Here is a 17,550-nt window from a genome sequence, read left to right as displayed (position 1 = left end):
AATTGATATTGATAGAAAGACGATGTAGCTATAAAGGCTATTTATGGGGTTACATTTCTAAATATTTTAACTTAAATTATCCTCCCGCACTGCTGGCGGCGCTGTGCGCTAATTGCGAGGTGATGACGCGGTTTGTAAACACTAACCTGTCAACTGAGATGCTCTTGTGGTGTGTGTGTGTCAACTACCCGGATAGCCGGGATCTAGCTTACAAACGAACTTTTTTAAATTTTAATTTCACCTTTTAACATCTTATTTTTGCCGTTTTGAGTTAATAAATGCTGGGTTAGCTCACTCGAATTCCCAGTTACGATCAGTAAATTAGCTTTCCTTGCCAGTCATGGCTTCCTAGGGATAAAAAAAAAAGGGTTAAAAGAAACCTTTTTACTTTTTTATTTATTAATTTATTTTTACATCTGTTTCCCCGGAGGCCATCTGTGGGTGAGTAAATCAGTAACTGCTATTAACCTCAGCTTTACAAAATGAGCGTGAAAAGCTAATTTCCGCATGCTAATGGCTTTAGACTGAGGTCGCTTACAGTTTCCGTCATTTTAAAATGTTCTTTCACTTCTTCTAGCACATGCACGCATTAAAATCACATTTAAGGGTTTCTCGGATTATTTTGGTTCTAAAATCAAATTCGGCATAAGAATCATTAGAGCTGATTAAGGACGAAATATTTTATTGTCACCTGGGTGTTTGCATGAGGAGCTCTGAGGCTTCGATCTGCCTGAGGAAATCAAATCGTGGCCTCAGGTACTTAAAGTCTCCTCTTTAAAAAACAAACAACTTTTTCCTGATTGTACTTGATTTTATCTCCTTTTCAGTGTTTTTATTTAGTTACCGAGTTCTGTCACTTTTTGTTTGCAACATAATTAATTCATATAAGTAAATAAAGACGATTATTATTTTCTCATTTCTCCTGTGTGTCTCTCAGCAGGATGATCTCTCAGGTCTTCATCTTGTCCTCGAAGGGGGACCATCTCATTTATAAAGACTGTATCCTTCTGTTCCCACAGCTGGAAACAGCTCAGGACAAATGAAAGCTGTATGAATAACTGTATTAGTCCCCCATTAAGTAAACTTGAATTGTAAATATATTTCGGCAGTGCCGGACCTCCATACTGTCGGCTGTATGGGGACAATTCTGAATCTGAAAATGTGCTTTATTTATTTTGTGTGTAAACATCAACCTTGACCTGACCCACCAGTCCGTGGAGGAGCTGGTAACGACATTGTCAGTATTTTCTACGAGAAGGTCACGGCGCTGACCGGAGACCAGCCTCCGGTCGTCATGGTAAATAAATTATGGCTTCTTTTTATTGAGACACGCATACCTGCTGATTAATGCTCAGGACCATCCAAACACACAAAGTGGAGCTCAGACTTTTTGAAGGGTTTGTTAGAACAGTTAACCTGACAGCAGTTAGATTATTGGTCCGTGTGAGTGACTCGGACTCCACATGATGTTCTGGTGTCTGTTTTGGTTCATTTTATGTGTTTCCATGACGTGGTCAGCGTTCCAGCTGCAAAAGCTGTTGCAATGCAGCAACATCTGCTCTCTGTCCGGACTTTGTCCAGTCAGCTCATAATTAAAAACATTTAAACCAACAATGAGCAGCTTGTTCTCAGATTTCAGAAGAAGGAGTCATTATGTTTGATTATAATGCCAGTTATTTTCTCCTCATGTCTGGTTAAACATCTTTTGTTTTCCTGCAGAATCATAAGGATATTTACTTCGTCCACATCAGGCAGGGAGGACTGTACTGGGTCGCCACGACCACGGCGGGCTCCTCGCCGTTCACCATTACCGAGTTTCTCAACAGGTATGAGGTCATCCGTAAGCTGACTGCTTGTGTTTGAGGATGGCTGTGACCTCAGACAGTTTGAGGCTCTGCACCTGATGGTGTTACAGCTCCTGAGCTGACTGAGCATGCTCTTTGTTGCAGGTTAGCAGCTCTGGTTAAAGATTACTGCGGCAGCCTATCAGAGAAGTCGGTGCAGATGAACTTCGCCCTCATCTACGAGCTGCTGGACGAGATCGTGGTGAGTCTCCGTGCTGCCACCCTTTTGGCTACAGGTGGTGCTGTAAAGTTTTAATATATGTAAAGAAGGACGTAGCCTCAAACCTGCACTCTTACAGATATCCACCTGGGGAAGACTCTGGTCTGATTGTGAAGAAGTCTTTGTGAAAATGAACGTATCGCACTTTTTCTGTGACCTCTGTTAATGCTTCACTGATGAGTTCATGATCTCATTAATTTCCCATGAATTTTCTTCCAATTATCCAAAGTCGTTTTTCACATCGGACAAACTTATATGAAAGTTTTCCCGTTGGTGTGGAAGCAGTGTGGAGCTCGTTATCGCTCAGGTTTACAGCGAAGAGGTAAAAACATGAGCTGTGGGTGGAGCAGCATGTTTTCCTCTTCTGTAGTGCAGACTTAGCACCTCCTGCTCCATCTCTCTTAGAGGGAAACAAGCATTTAGGCTACGCTCACTCTGCTGAATTCAGATTTTTTTGTCTGCTCGTTCACACTACAAATAAAATGCGACAGCCAACGCGCTCTAGTGTGAACGCTCAAAGCGCCGCATGCGCAAAAGAAGACGTCACACACAACGCGCTCTGTTTAGACCCAGACCAACAGCATGTGTGACTGATGGCCTTAATATAAAGACTTCGGACTTCACGTTTCCCAGTTTTTGCTTTAAGTTATTTTGTTATTGACATAATAATGTAAATAACCTAATAATGATCCTTGTTGCTGTTTTAGAGGAGCGCTGCTTCAAAGGATAGCTGTAGATTATACAGAACAAATAAAATGTTCACGTTTCTCCAACGTTGTCTTCCCAACAGTTTCACTGACATCTACACTGGATGGTCAGGAAGCGTTCGCGATGTCTTCTCCGGCGCTTCTCCGGCGCTGATAATCGGCGTCTGTCTTGTGTCAGTGACGTAAAAGACGGATTTAATGCGACGTGACCATCAAACAGCAGTCGCTTTCTAAAACAGATATGTATCGATTCAGGACCACATACGAAAGTGACCCAGATCGGATTTGAAAATATCGGATTTGTGTCGTTCACACTGTCATAGCATGATGGGATAGATGTGTCGCAGAGGGTCAAAAAATCGGCTTTGATGCGCTTTCGCCTGCAGTGTGAACGCAGCTTTAGTCACATTTTCGTTTGATGAACCTCTGCTCGTGTAAACACCGTCCTCTCCTTCTGTCTGTCAGGACTACGGTTACATCCAGACGACTTCCTCTGACGTCCTGAAGAACTTCATCCAGACCGAAGCCGTCACCTCCAGGCCGTTCAGCCTGTTTGACCTCAGCAATGTCGGCCTGGTACGGTAGCACCGCCTCGCTTGCTTGCTTTGTTTTCTTGACATTAGCTTCGAGGGGAACCGCAGCCATCTGTCCTCAGGAGGCATCAAAGTCACATTTTTGTTTTCAGATCATTCAAGGTGATTTGGCCCAGAGGAATAAGAACTGTCATAGCAACAGGATTAAAAACAGGAGTTTCGGCTGAATCAGGTGTTCAGGACGTTTGCTTCACAGTCAGAGGCTTTGGGCTTTTTTTCTAAGGCAGCAGAAAACAAATATGTGAGCCGAGGTCCGTTCGTGCTTTGTAAATCTGTCCTTAGACACACGGATGGATGTAATTTCCTCCAGCTGTCTGGTCTTAATGAGGCTCTGGCTGAACTGCAGACGATGTTAGAGTCGTCTTACCTGCCGAAGAAAATAATCTGAGCCATGTTTTTAAGGTCGGTCTTCTTGGTTCCATAATGTCTCGACACAACTGCCTGTTTTGTTTTCTTCCTCCAAATTTTGAGGCTTTAAGGACGGATTACTCTGTCAGCGCTGAGCTCCTCCTCAAATCTGTGACCTTAAGTCCGTGCACCCAGGGCTGGACGTTACGGGAAGACGGGTTTGACCTCCTCAGTGCACGACTCTTATTAGCTCTGCTGCTGAATACAAGTTTTTCTTGTTGTTTTATGTTTCTGAGCACTCCTGGTTTCCCATCAGCCCCTGTGTCTGGTTTTTGTTAAACATCCAGGGAACGCGTCTGTGCCGATAGTAAAGAGTCCCAGGAGAAATGTTTGGCTGGTCAAACTGGGCTGTAAAAGTTAATTATGTCTTGTCTTCAGTCTGTTTGACTGTTAGCAGCTCTGTGAGTTAGTAAGGTTGTGCTCGTCTGCCTCAAGAAGGCAAGTTTGATTTATCGTCTTCACCTTTATTTTAGAAAAGAGAGTTTATTTGAGAGCAGGAGCATCACATCACCAAGATTTACTGAGCAGTGGCAGCAGCGATGATCAGACACCAGGAGAAACTGAGGGTATTTGGGGTGGAGGCGGGTTGCAAAGCAGCTGGCAGACAGGCCCGCTGTAAAGTTTACTGTTTTAGGGGAAACACTTGTCTGTTTTTGCCTTTGAGAGCTAACTGTGCTGGAACAAAGACCTCAGAGCCTTCGTGGAGCTTTAATGGATTTTTATTTTTAGTGTTCATTCTGCAGTCAGCTGACAGTCTGCATTCACCGCGTTGTTTACCTTGTTTTTCTTTGTTTGCTGTCGTTGCAGTTTGGAGCAGAGACGCAGCAAAGCAAAGTGGCTCCAAGCTCTGCAGCCACCAGACCAATCCAGTCCAGCAGAGAGCAGGTAAAACCCACACAAGTGTGGGAGGGGAACACCTGAGCGAGAGGACGCCGACAGCCTGACAGACGAGTGAAGAACAAGCTGCTCTCGTTTCAAGTCTGTGGATGATCTGTGGGCTCGTTGCCCTGGAGTGGGCTTTTATCTTTTAGATAAACAAGCCTCAAAAAATGAAGGCGATCTATATTCATATACATGTTTTTGTTTCTGGTGTAAAAATGTTGATATTCTTTCATTTTTCCAAGAAGATGAGCTGATTAGTTTAAGACGAAGGTTAAATCAACATTCAGAACGCCTAAAGCCGAGGGTGAGGCAGTCGTCGTTCACCGAGATATGAGTTAGTAAAAGTTCAGTTAGGTCCGTTTTTATGGGAACGGATTTGCTCCGTTTTACAAGCAGGTTTGGAGGTTTGAAACTGACTGTCAGATTTCAGTAAATAGTCTGGTCCCAGCTGGACTGAAAACTTCCTGGAAAAAAACAGAACTTTTCATGTCCTGGCTTCTGATCATCTGGTCTGTGTGTGTTTTCCAGGGAGGGAAGAGCGAGATATTTGTGGACGTGATTGAGAGGATGACGGTCGTCATCGGCTCCAACGTGAGTAACATCAGCGTGAGAAGAACAGTCACACCCGAAAAGCTTAAAAATGGCCAAAAGTGTTTGTGGTGCAGTTTCAGACTCGCAACAAATAAGACTGAATACTCTGAGGAATGTGTTAGTGTCAAAAACATTTAATTACAAAAGATTTCTGAGGTGAATCAACCAAAACAGAGAACTTTGTGCAGAGCTGTTGGGTTTGTGCTGCAGGGACTTCTGATGAAGGCAGATGTGGAGGGCGAGATCAGAGTGAAGTGCTACATGCCGAGCTGCTCAGGTGAGACAGCTCAAAAAGAGGTTCAGCGAGCCACCAGGTGGTGTCTGTGGAGGGTTCAGTCAGCTGGTCCCGTCCACTCAGACACATCCGTTGTCAGATGTGTCTGAGTGGATGCACTGAAACTGTGGATTTCCAAGGATCAGCAGTGGTAAAGAAAAGATGAAGCATCGTATGTCCTCCAGTGAGCTGGAGGATTTAAAGTCAGTTGATGCTCGCCGTCGACTCAGTTCCTGGCGACCGATTTTACTCGTTTAAACGAGAGGAAACAATCAGTCTTCAGTTTTGCTGAGATGTGAAGTCGTACCAGCAACTTCCCATCAAACAGAGAAACGCACAGCCAATCAAACACAGCTGTCATTAAGGTTGATGATGTCATAGGTGGCGCACGCAGCAGCCAGTCCAATGAGAAAAGGCTGCGTCTCGTTTATTCTGACTGGTGTTGATGCACTTTTTGTTGTTGTGTTTATTATTATTATAATGTGAACAAACGCGTCATAATGAGCCAATAAAGGTAAACGTTGAACTTTGAGCACAGGTCAGGTTTCCTCAGTCGCAGCTAATCGTCACACTCAGCAGCAGTAAAGACATCACAGCATGACAGCAACGACAACACTGCTAACTTAACCTGAACGTGAACAGTCCAGGTTCATGTTCTCGTCCAGCAGAACCGCGACCCAGTCAGGAACCATCTGCTTCATGAATGCTGCTGTTCGCTCCCTACACAGAAGTTCGACTCCCCGCCAGTATCCTCTAAAGAGAAGTTTTCGTTTATTTCCTTGTTTAGCTCTCCTCATATCTGAATTAAACTAATCCAGCAGCACCGAGTGAACCAGTACAACAAAAATGTGCATTACAATATCAAAATAAACGTCTTATACGTTAATACTTGTGATTTGTTTCTTTGTCTCTAAAATCTGAAGCGATGTCATCTTCTCGTCTCAGTTTGGTGTGTCTGTGCCGTCTCTTTAACAGAGATGCGAATCGGACTGAACGAAGAGTTCAGCATCGGCAAGTCTCAGCTCAGAGGTAAAAACGCACAATCACATCGCAGCCTTTCATTAGTTTATTGTATTTATGTTATGTTGTCATCACAGAGTAAATAGAATAGAATAGAATTCAACTTTATTGTCATTGCACATGCACAGGTACAGGGCAACGAAGTGCAGTTTGCATCCATCCAGAAGTGCTTTAGTGATATAGATATATTACAATATATATTAGCAATAATATAGATATGTGAGTATATTACAGAAATGGGTCTATTATGGTATGTTATAATGTACACGGTATGAAGTATGTTGTGAATATTCTATAACTATAAGTATGTACAGGCTGTAGTGAGTACAAGCTATGTACAGGATATGAACAGGATATAAATATGAAAAACTATACAGAATATGAAATAAATAACTTTACAGAATCTGAGATATACAGCTATACAGAAATGGGAACTATGCAAGTTGTAAACAGTTGTAGGATTAAAAATTATTGAATGTACAGAATGATTATTTACACAGAGCTATACAATAGTGCAGTTAAGATAAGTGAGATATGTGGATAATTTCTACAGAGGCTATATAAAGTGCTGGTGGTTGTGAGTGGTGGTTCAGTCCATGTTATTATTGTGTTTGAGGGTACAGTTGTCCATTGTGGGTGTGTGTATGTTCAGTCCATAAGTTTAACGTGGGTCAGATGTCAGGAGGCAGAGTTCAGGAGTCTGACAGCTGTGGGGAAGAAGCTGTTCCGGTACCTGGTGGTCTTAGTCCGGAGGCTCCTGTAGCGCCTCCCAGAGGGCAGGAGGGTGAAGAGTCCATGTGATGGGTGACTGGGGTCTCTGATGATTTTCCCAGCCCTTTTCAGACACCGCTTCCTGTAGATGTCCTTTATGGCAGGAAGTGGTGCTCCGGTGATGCGCTGGGCAGTTTTCATGACCCTCTGCAACGCAGAGCAGTTCCCGTACCAGACTGTTGTACAGTTGGTCAGGATGCAGCACATATGAAGTCCACGAGCTGTGTTCAGTAGTGAACAGGCAGAAGAAAGGCTGCTATAAGCCCGGCCTACAGATTTGACATTAAAACTATTCTAACCTGCGAAGAAGAAAGAACCAGACAAAGATGGACTGCAGGGATGTGAGTTTGTACCAGTGAAGGGGATAAACAACAGACAACTGTGTCGTCTGCACAGAAACAGGATTTAACTGATATTACTTAGATATGAAGAAGAGCAGCCATCCGCTTCTCAGGGTCGCTCACATTCACTCCCACATTCATTCAAACTACACAGAAAGACCCCAGCATGATGGTGGAATTGAACTCAGGACCTTCGTGCTGTGCGCCAACAGTGCTGCCCATGAAGAAGAGCAGTGCTGCCACACTTCTAAGTGACAAGTAATTTGCTTTCAAAGTTTTTCACTATTGTTTGCAGTTCTGTAAGAACTGAGTCAGCAGCAACTATAACCTCCTTAAGCAGCATTACTTTGCAGTGACGGTTTTCTGTGTGACTGTATCAGGCTCTCACATCACTGTGGGGCGGTTTTGGTCCACTCTGTATTCTAGTTGTTCGTTCATGCAAAGCTCTCTCAGGTCTGGACTTTGACTGGACCATTGCAGCTTGATTGGTTTATTTTTCAGCTGTTCTGTTGGAGATTTGCTGCTGTACTTGGGATCATTGTCCTGTTGACGACCCAGTTTGGTCCAAGCTTTATCTGTGGGACTGATGGCCTCACATGTGACTCGAACACTCTGGTATGCAGAGTTCATCTAATCTATGGCGCTGTGTTCTTTTTACAGAGAAGAGGCTTTCTCCTACAGCCCTTACAATCTGTCGTGATCGTTGACTGTTAGCATGCTAACTGAGGCCTGAGTAGTTTCTCTGAGCATTACACGCTCTGAGCTCGGGGTGAAGTCCTGACAGGACGGTCTAATGCTGCAGACCAGCAAACTGACCTTACGGAGGTGATCACACTCAGTGGTGTGATCAGTGATTATCAGCACCCGGGTCAGACTTCCATAGTTATTTGTGTTTCTGACCTGATTCACACGAACTGTAATACACCTTTCATGCTGAAATGTTGCAGCCGTGTTTTTGTTCAGCGATCAAATCAAAGTGAAGTGTGAGTAGAAAGACAAAGTGAGCCGTGCACGATGTCCGTCCTCATAAACACAGAGCAGCGTTAAACGTGCTTCATCCTGTCGGTGTTATTAAAAACAGCACGGCTTCATTTCCTGCTGCTGTTTGTCTCGTTGCTTTTCACAGATGCATGTGTCTTTATTTTGGTATTTATTTGCTTATTAGCTTCACGGTGGATTTAAAGGTTTGAAAGTCGGCACGTACTGAGCGGGGCTGGTTAAAGAGTCCGGACTGCGGCTGGCGTCAGTTTATGGTTATGACTGAAAATGTTGGAGCGGATCTGAGCAGGAAGTCGGGAGACTCTGGGAGTCCCCGAATCCTGAAAAGTCTGGATTCAGATTAGTCGGTGATGTTTTTCAGACAACATCGTGACCCAGTTTTTTTGTGGGTCACGATGTTGGATCCACATCTGGATGGACTCCCATCACTAAGGCGAGAGGATGTGCAGGTTAAAATGAAGGGTGTGTGTGACCTGCCGTGTTTGTTCCTGTTCAGGTTACGGAGCCGCCGTTCGGGTCGACGAGTGCAGCTTTCACCAGGCGGTGCGGCTGGACGAGTTTGACAGCCATCGGATCCTCCGACTGTGTCCCAGCCAGGGAGAGGTGATCCTAATCCTCCAGTATTACATACAGAGAAACCCAACAATCATATGAACCCCTATGAACAAGCACTTTGGCGACAGTGGGAAGGAAAAACTCCCTTTTAACAGGAAGCGACAGCTTTGCCTGCAGGAAGAGAGCTTGCTCCTCAGCACCATCAGAGTCAGCATGAAGGCGCTGCCTGAGCACTCACCTGTTGTAGTTTCAGGGTTACGTCAGCAGCGCGCTCTGGTTTCTGTAACACACTGAAACGTTTCACTCACATCATCAAATCAGACTGAACTCTGAGCGTGTGCAGTTTGTTTCTCGACTGCTCCTCATGCTCTTCATCTCCTCCTCTTGCAGCAAACTGTGATGCAGTACCAGCTCAGCGACGACCTGCCGTCTGCGCTTCCTTTCCGACTCTTCCCCACCATCGAGAGAGACAACGGAGGAAGGTAGGACCTTCAGACACATCGACACAAACTACATGAGGTTCAGAAACCTGCAGTTCCTCTAACGTCCAGCAGAGGCTCCAGCGGTGCACTGTCTCCTCAGACTCCCCAGTTAAAATGTGGCGTGGCCTCCTTAAACGATTCTCATAAAACCTGTAAGTTAAACGAATACTATGCCAACATGAAACAGGTGAATGCTGAGTGACGGACACATCACTCACTCAGCAGCTGGTTGCAGGGTGAGGGTTGTTGTTGCACAGTTGTGCCAGCAGAGGGCAGACAGTCTGAGCAGGTGTTTCACCTCCTGCAGGCAGGTGAGGTTTGATCTGTGAAAGGGTGAGCTCCGGCGCCCCCTTTCAGGTATATTCGCCTGATTCTTCACCCGTTTGTTCACTCCAGGCTTCCCTGAGCTCAAACTGACATTTATCAGCCATAAAGGGAAAAACGTGCTGGAAAACAGGAAGCAGGCTGCTCCAGCAGTTTTCAGCCTACACCCTGTTAACAGGCTTTCTTCCATCGTTTCCTGCTGCTTTAGTGCAGCTCGCCTTCTATTCCTGTGGCTGCGGCCGCCAGCTTCATCCTTTATAGCAGGTCGGCAACCTTTCTGATGATGAGTGCCATCTAAAGTTTCCTCAGAGGTCAGTGTGCCATATGACTGCATTATCAATAAATTTAATAACGCTCTATATTAACAGTTACACACTATATAGATCAACTTTACAGAATTATATATGTTCTCAGATGTTGGCAGCTGTCAGCGAATAGTTATCAGCTACTTTGAAACAAAAAAAGACTTTTTATCCATAACAGCAAATGAACTGAACAACAGAAAATACAAATGCTGTTTATGGCCTCCTCACAACAGTGATAAGAAAAGTAAACTGGGCCAATATGTTTGTTGATACAGAGACACACATGTTACTGTGATCTCTGGTCTCAGAGTGTCCAGCATTAAGAGGCTACCTGAGGACTCATGTGAGAGAAAACCTGCTCACACAGACATGTCGAGCCAAACACTGTCAGTAAGGCCTCTGCAATGTTCTGAAGACAGGTAAACCTGTCAGGTAGTGACGTCCAGCAGGTGAAAGCTTTGAATGAAAGCCAACGGTGTGGTGACAGTGATGCACAGTCTTGTTGGTATATGTATGATTTCTATACATTTTACGTCAGATAAAAACTTTGGTTGTAAGATTTAGATAATTATTTGTTAAAAGCGAGACATTTTAAATGAGAATAAGAAAGTATGTCTTTGTGCCCCCCTCTCCCTGTTAATGCCCTGCCTGCCCCCCTGGCAACACTTTGCTAGACCCGCCCCTGCACAGACAAGGATCCTGGTGTTATTTGTCTCTCAGAAACAGTTCATAACTTCAACTCATTCATGTCACCTAAAAGGTAAACCTGTTTCTCCATCACCTGTTCAGCTCTGATGATCCAGTAAGGACATCTCCTGGTTTCATGTTTCCCTCTCACCACATATACAAACCGACATCATGACCAGCAGCTTTACAGCTGTGGCTCCAGCAAACATCAGCTGATGCTAGAAATTAATATTAAATCAATTCTAACAACAGCTGATCAAACGTGCTGCTGTTGTTTAGCGCGACATCAGCTGGTTTCCTGTTTGTGGCGCAGAGAGAAAAGCCGATCAGCTGATCATTGATCAGTTTCATGATTGAAGTAGAAACAGAAGAGAGAGTGAGAGGAGAGGCAGCTGTGCAGCAAAGACAGAGTAACTCCAGCTTTGTGTCTTTTTCCATTCGAGCTGAAGTCCGGCACAAACGGTTCCTTTCCACCTCAACACGAAACGTGTAATATTTTCTCTGAATACGAGACGATTCTGTCTTTTTACGGGACGGTTGGAAACTCTACTAACTGACCTTAGGAATAAAATAAAGTTCACTATCAGTAACATCATAGCACCACCCACCTGTATAGAAACTCCGTCATGCTAGCTAGTAGCAGTACGAGTTATTGCAACTGACTGTAAAAAGTCAGCATAACGAAAATAAACTCCATGTAAACTTAGTTCATATCTGACCCAGATAGACTGCAGGTCATAACTTCTTACCTGAAGTTCAGTTCACCTGACACTCGGACCAGCGGCCGCTTCAGGTCTCTGCTCCTGCCTCCCCTTCCTCTCATCCACCTGCTGGCCTCTGTGGAAGCTCCGTGATGCCACCACCAAACAACTGACTTATTTTTACATGTTGACCAGATCCTGACCAATCCACCACCTCTCATTGTTTATACTGTTACCATCGGGCCAGTCCAGCTATGGTTGTGCCATCAGTTAACCCAGGGTTGCCGGCCCCTGCTTTATAGTAACAACTGCAGCCTCAGTGTGAGAGCTGTGAGCACAAAACTCAGTCCATCATCAGGTTGACAGCAGATTTACCCAACAGGGCTGTGCAGTGCTGACTGTCACACCGTAACCATGTGACTGTATTTGGATAAGAGGGGGAATACTGAGCCATCATTGAATCCCAGAGAGTGGATTCTGTTCATCATCATCATCCTGGTGACTCTTCAGTCTCAGCTGACTGCAGCTTTCCAACCTTATAAACTCCACATTTGCATAATGAGTGAAATAACTCCACTGATGAACAATGGTGCCGTGAGCTCAGTTTCATGATCAATAATATGCAAATGATTGTTGATCATATCAGCTAAAGCTGCCTAACTTCAGTTTGCAGCATCCCATCTGCAAACTGATGCTAAAAAACGTCCAATTAACATCCCAGAATTTCACCAGACCTGGAGCTCAGACTTCCTGAAAGGTCCGTTGGTCCAACAACCCGACAGCAGGATTATTATAGAAATGCTCCAAAAGCACCGACGCGCCCCTGATGGAAACTTTAACCCTTAATGCAGTTTAAACACATGAGTTATAAAATACAGGTGTGAAATGATGAGCAGAGAATGAAGAGTTTGTGTTTCAGGCTGTAAACATGTTTGTTTCTGGTGTGGGGACCCACTCACCGCTGTAGCCTCTAGTGGACATTAGAGGAACTGCAGTATAGGACTCTAGCTCCGTAGCTCAGGAACGTGTATTTAAATTGTAACTGAACTTAAAACTGAAGCATAGAATAAACTGATTATTAAAGCTCGTTAACCTAAAGTTAACCTGCTGACCTGCCAGCCTGTCTCTGTGTCTCTTTCATTTTATCGGCGTACAAGAAAACCTTCTGCAGTAAAGTCACATCACAGTTTACTGGCAGGCTTTGTGTTTCAGCTTTCGGTGACTAAAACTTCTCTGTTTATTTTATTTCTTTAGTTTTGACCTTGGGGAGATCAGCTTGTTCACTAACATCACACAGGAGCTCACAGCTTTACTCGGCACCATCATGGTTTTGTTGTAGCTGGTTTTATTAACTCTGGGACGTTCTGTGTGAACGAGTTTCTCCTCTCTGCAGGCTGCTGATGTACATGAAGCTTCGCTGCGATCTACCACCAAAGAGGTCTGTTTGCATCCCACATATTTGCACAGAAAGCGCTTCAGGTGGAAGCAGCAGACATGTTTGCTTGAGGCCGTCTGCAGGTGCAGCAGGTGTGTTTGAATGATTCACGGCGTCCGTGTTGGAAACGACACCAGCTGCTGTCGGCCAGACGCCGCTTTAAAGGGCCAGCGCACCAAATTAAAAAGGAGAGTTCAATCTGGGGAAGCAGTCAGCAGGGGCTCACACAATCCAGAGGCATGATGGGAAGTGTAGGATCCAGTCTTTTTAGAGTTTGAGGATATGGGAGTCTCCTTCCTTTCTTCTCAGCTGTTTAAGATAAAGAAGGATTATTGTGATCTGAGGAGGGAACCGAGCAGAATAATGCTACTTTGACTGAATCACTGCTTTGGAGAAAAAGCTCTAACAGCTTTTTTACGATCACTGTAAGCAAAGCGAGGACCGAGCTGAGGCATCAGTGCAGCACTCGGGTGATAATGACAGATGATGATGACGTCATTGTTTTGTTTTGCAGCGCCGCCATCAACGTGTGTGCCACCATCCCCGTCCCCAAAGGCTCCGTGAGGTGAGGCGCTGCCATTCAAACCAGCTGCTGCTTCTCATGGAAATCAGTCTGTATGTAAACGCAGCGCCGGCGCGTCGATTTGAATGTGACTCAGTTGTTGTTGTTCTGCCCGAACAGGAAGCTTAAGGCCAGACGAGAGTTCCTCGAGCCTGTGAAGAAACCGCGGCTCTTCTTAGAAGTGTTTTAAATAGAAAACAACATTAGCAAAGTAGGAGGGGCGGTTCTTATTTGTTAAGGAAAGTCATGGAAATCAAAGTCAGCGATGTGTGGAGGGCCTCGAGACACAGTCCTGCTGCGCAGTCACAGGTGACGTACAGGCAGCAGGGATGGTGTTGGTTTAGGTTCTCACGTCATGTGAAGTCCAAACCAGTAAAATCATAAAGACATCAATTTACTTAAAAGCCTGTCAAACTCAGCGCAGATCACATGATCAGATCCCTGTAATCCTCTGATCAGAAGGATTACAGGGCCGCTTTTTAATCACTGTGCCGTCATGTCAATGAAACATCAGGGATACTGATCGTAAGTCAGGTTCAGAGGGCCAACAACGAGACAAACCCTAAACAGGAACGCTGTGACAGGACACTTTGCATTTGGCTAGTCTCAGTGTCACTGCTGCTAGCAGGAGGTGATACCTGGACCCTGTGGAGGGTGCACAGGTAGTCCAGCTCTTTGCTGTGTCTCCCAGCACAGGCTCAGGTCCTTAACCATCAGCAGGGCCGGCATCTGCTGCTTTGTGTAAGAGCGGCACACATCCCAGCAGGTCGCTGATGCTCAGAGATCAAGGTTCTTTATTTGTCACATGCATAGTTATACAAGTATAACTATGCATGTGACAAATAAAGAACCTTGATCTCTGAGCAAACAATCAGAAGAGGGTGGCCCGAGGGCTCGACGTCCTCTGGTGCTCAGTGCCCAGCACCGTGGAGCCCGACTTGCACTGAACCATAGAATAACCACAAGCTCCACACAGAAGAGTCTGGCAGCATTCAGGCCGCGGGGCAGAGGGGTCGTGGTTTCTCGCTCCATCCAGCCGTAAATCTTCCAGCAGCAGGCGTGAGCTGAGGTGGTTTCTGTACAGCTTGTGTTGATGTGGCAAACTCGCAGCGATGAAGTTTTCATCACAAAGTTTTAAGAAAAATGTTTCAGAAGTTTAAAGCTTTAACCTCCTAAGACACGAACTCTTTCACGGCATTTTTAATCTCTCTTTGCTCTTTGGCCTGATTGGGACCCGATGAATGTAAAAACAAAGAATTACCTGACTTTTGTTTTTGATGAAAATGAGATCCACGTATGAGGACATTCGTTTTAAATTTTGATAGAAGAGTGGCAGCATAACGTCCTCGTCAGTGGATATCAGGCCCTTGTAGAGCAAAATTAGTATTTTGGTCTCCAGACGGCTTTGAGCTGCTTGAATCAGAATGAAGTCTCATCTGAGGCCTTGCTTTACAAACTGCTGCCGACAGCTGCGAGTGATTGATGAACGTTGCGTCCTTCCTGTTGGACGTTACGCTCGCCGTGACTGGAGAGCTGAGGTCAGTTTAACGACCACAGAGTTCAGTTATGGACGGAGCAGCATTGTGGAAAATGACGGTTACATCAGCTGAAAGCTGCCGTCAGGATTACCAATCAAATCATGTCTGAAAGCTTCTCCGCCTCGCCGCCGCACACTGAGATTATGTCTGTAACAGCAGCCAGGTGACCTCTGACCTCTGGCGGGGGTGGTTTGCAGCAGGTTGTCAGGTGTGAATGAAGCCGCTCACGTTTGTTTGTTTGCTCAGTTTGTCGCAGGAGCTGAGCAGCCCGGATCAGAGCGCCGAGCTGAAGCCGCAGAGCCGAGCCGTCGTCTGGAAGATCGCTCGCTTCGCTGGAGGGACACAGCTCTCAGCGCTGTTCAAGGTAAATGGCCTGTATTTGTGTAGCGCGTCACACACACTGCTGATGGCAGCTACATTGTAGCCAGAGCTGCCCTGGGGCGCCCGGACAGAGGCGAGGCTGCCGGACACTGGCGCCACCGGGCCCTCTGACCACCACCAGTAGGGTGGAGTGGTGTCTTGCCCAAGGACACAACGACCGAGACTGTCGGAGCCGGGGCTCGAACCGGCAACCTTCCGATTGCAAGGCGAACTCAACTCTTGAACCACGATCGCCCCGTGTGTGGTGACCACATGTCTGGAAATTTGTTCATACTAACAATCAAATACACAAACTCTTGTGATGCAGGCCAAAATGAAACTTTCAAACACATAAATGTAGTTACAGACGGGCGACACTCAACCGCTTCCTGCAGCTTCACAAAAACGAAGCGCAAACATGGCCGCCATCACAGCAGTGACAAAAACGATCGGGAGTTCCAGTTACACGTTATTCTTCGTGCTTCACGCCCTCTGTTACAGCGTGCTGATCGGTCAGAGATTTAGGAAAGGACCTCCTCCCTCAGTGGCACCTGCCTCCAAACAACAGGCAAAGTGGTCATGTGATCACTGAAATCAAGATGGAGGATGGTGCAGTGATGTGTCTAATCCTAAGAGACGGTTCAGGTTTTAGATTTGTGCTTTGATTGAAGGAAACACAGTCCAATTGGAAAAAGCCTGAACAAGTATGGCGTGTTTTCACATGACTGCACAGTCCCGTGAAAACACGCTAATCTGATTCATTACCATCAATGTGATTAAAAAGTTCCAAGAAAACAGAAATATTAATAGAGGAAACGTTTAGCTTTACTTCCGTCACGCTGGCTAAACGCCTGCTCACACGGGCCTAAAGGCTGGTAGTGACCGCCCGGCAACCACCGGTCGCTAGGGACAAAAATGAATTTACCGAGAGGTTTGCGAATGTTTGTGCGAATCTCCAGACAGGTGTGAGGTGATACTGAAAGCCTCGGCTGCCTATAGTTTGTGTGAAAGATAACAAGTTATCACATGAACATATAAATTATTAACTAACGAGCACCCCCACCCCTCACCTCTGCCCCCCCTGTTTTCAGCTGGAGGTCCCCAGCCTCAGCTCGGCCTCTATGTTGGAGGTCGGTCCGGTGGGTCTGAGCTTCGAGCTGCCGAAGATCACTGCCACGGGGCTACAGATCCGCTTCCTGCGCCTGTCGCCCATCCAGCCTGGCCCCTCGCAGCGTTGGGTCCGATACGTCACCCACTCGGACTCCTACACGATCCGGATCTGAACATTTGGATTACCTCAGCGATGATCTTACTGACTGATCACAGGACTGGAGACGAGACACGTGACATCAATAACGCAAATGTGATTCTCGCTGTTTCATCCTTTTGTGACTCTGTGTTTGGTGGTTTGTGCAGAATCGGAGCTATGTGCTGATTCAGTTGAATCATTTCTGCTCGGTGACCAGTTCCACTTCTCTTTGTCCTCCTTGCATTTAACCTTCTAGGCATGACATAAAGTTGAAATTAAAATTGAGCTTTAGGACACTGTGTAGCTCTTTGTTTCCTCAGGGTGGATGGATGGTGGCGCTGATGATGAGGATGTAGGCATCCTGGAAGTGAAGAGCCAGCTGTTACATTTCCATTCAGGCCTTTATAAACAATCCCTGTTATTAGTTCTTGTGTTCTTTTTGCTCAAGTTCAAACTAAAGTTTAAACTAGTGAATTCCTTCACCTGCTGTTCATGCTGATGTTCAGGAGCTAACTGGTTTAATCTGACATTGTTTGTCTTTGCTAGTCCTAAAGTTTGGGAAAAAGAAGGCAGCGTGACTTCTTTATGTTTGTAAAGACATGCCACGTCTCATCCAAGGAGCTCCTTCAGTTCTAAAACAGGAGAGTCCTAGGTATTTAACCTGTTTGGAGTTGATCCTGACAGTCGCTGGTATGGGTCATT

At 45.6% G+C, this 17,550-nt stretch overlaps 1 protein-coding gene across 3 annotated transcripts; it reads left to right on the top strand.

Annotated features, from left to right (window-relative positions):
• The first annotated feature begins 125 nt into the window (after window positions 1-125).
• ap4m1 (adaptor related protein complex 4 subunit mu 1) lies at window positions 126-17,147 on the top strand. 3 transcript variants are annotated; one of them, XM_026181276.1, is made up of 16 exons: window positions 126-441; window positions 941-999; window positions 1,212-1,297; window positions 1,720-1,826; window positions 1,950-2,046; window positions 3,237-3,347; window positions 4,580-4,657; window positions 5,183-5,245; window positions 5,456-5,522; window positions 6,495-6,548; window positions 9,147-9,253; window positions 9,596-9,687; window positions 13,098-13,142; window positions 13,654-13,704; window positions 15,486-15,603; window positions 16,691-17,147. In XM_026181276.1, exons 2-16 carry the CDS (start codon window positions 942-944, stop codon window positions 16,880-16,882), a joined length of 1,326 nt encoding a protein of 441 aa, XP_026037061.1. In that variant the 5' UTR covers window positions 126-441; window position 941; the 3' UTR covers window positions 16,883-17,147. The 3 variants fall into 3 exon arrangements, with proteins under 3 accessions (XP_026037061.1, XP_026037060.1, XP_026037062.1); XM_026181275.1 differs by having other exon boundaries at window positions 938-999; XM_026181277.1 differs by lacking the exons at window positions 126-441; window positions 16,691-17,147 and having other exon boundaries at window positions 13,098-13,231; window positions 15,486-15,547.
• Window positions 17,148-17,550: the final 403 nt, after the last annotated feature.

The sequence above is a fragment of the Astatotilapia calliptera genome, chromosome 10, assembly GCF_900246225.1.
Source record: "Astatotilapia calliptera chromosome 10, fAstCal1.2, whole genome shotgun sequence".
Classification (NCBI taxonomy): Eukaryota; Metazoa; Chordata; class Actinopteri; order Cichliformes; family Cichlidae; genus Astatotilapia; species Astatotilapia calliptera.
The sequence above is the reverse complement of the archived record's forward strand: the minus strand, read 5'-3'. Positions and strand labels throughout refer to the sequence as shown.

Bases quoted from the DNA above. Each gene is read 5' to 3' on its own strand.
- ap4m1 (XM_026181276.1), top strand. From the start codon at position 942: ATGATCTCTCAGGTCTTCATCTTGTCCTCGAAGGGGGACCATCTCATT. The intron at 4,658-5,182 runs GTAAAACCCACA...TGTGTTTTCCAG, and splicing joins TCCAGTCCAGCAGAGAGCAG to GGAGGGAAGAGCGAGATATT. The intron at 9,254-9,595 runs GTGATCCTAATC...CTCCTCTTGCAG, and splicing joins TGTGTCCCAGCCAGGGAGAG to CAAACTGTGATGCAGTACCA.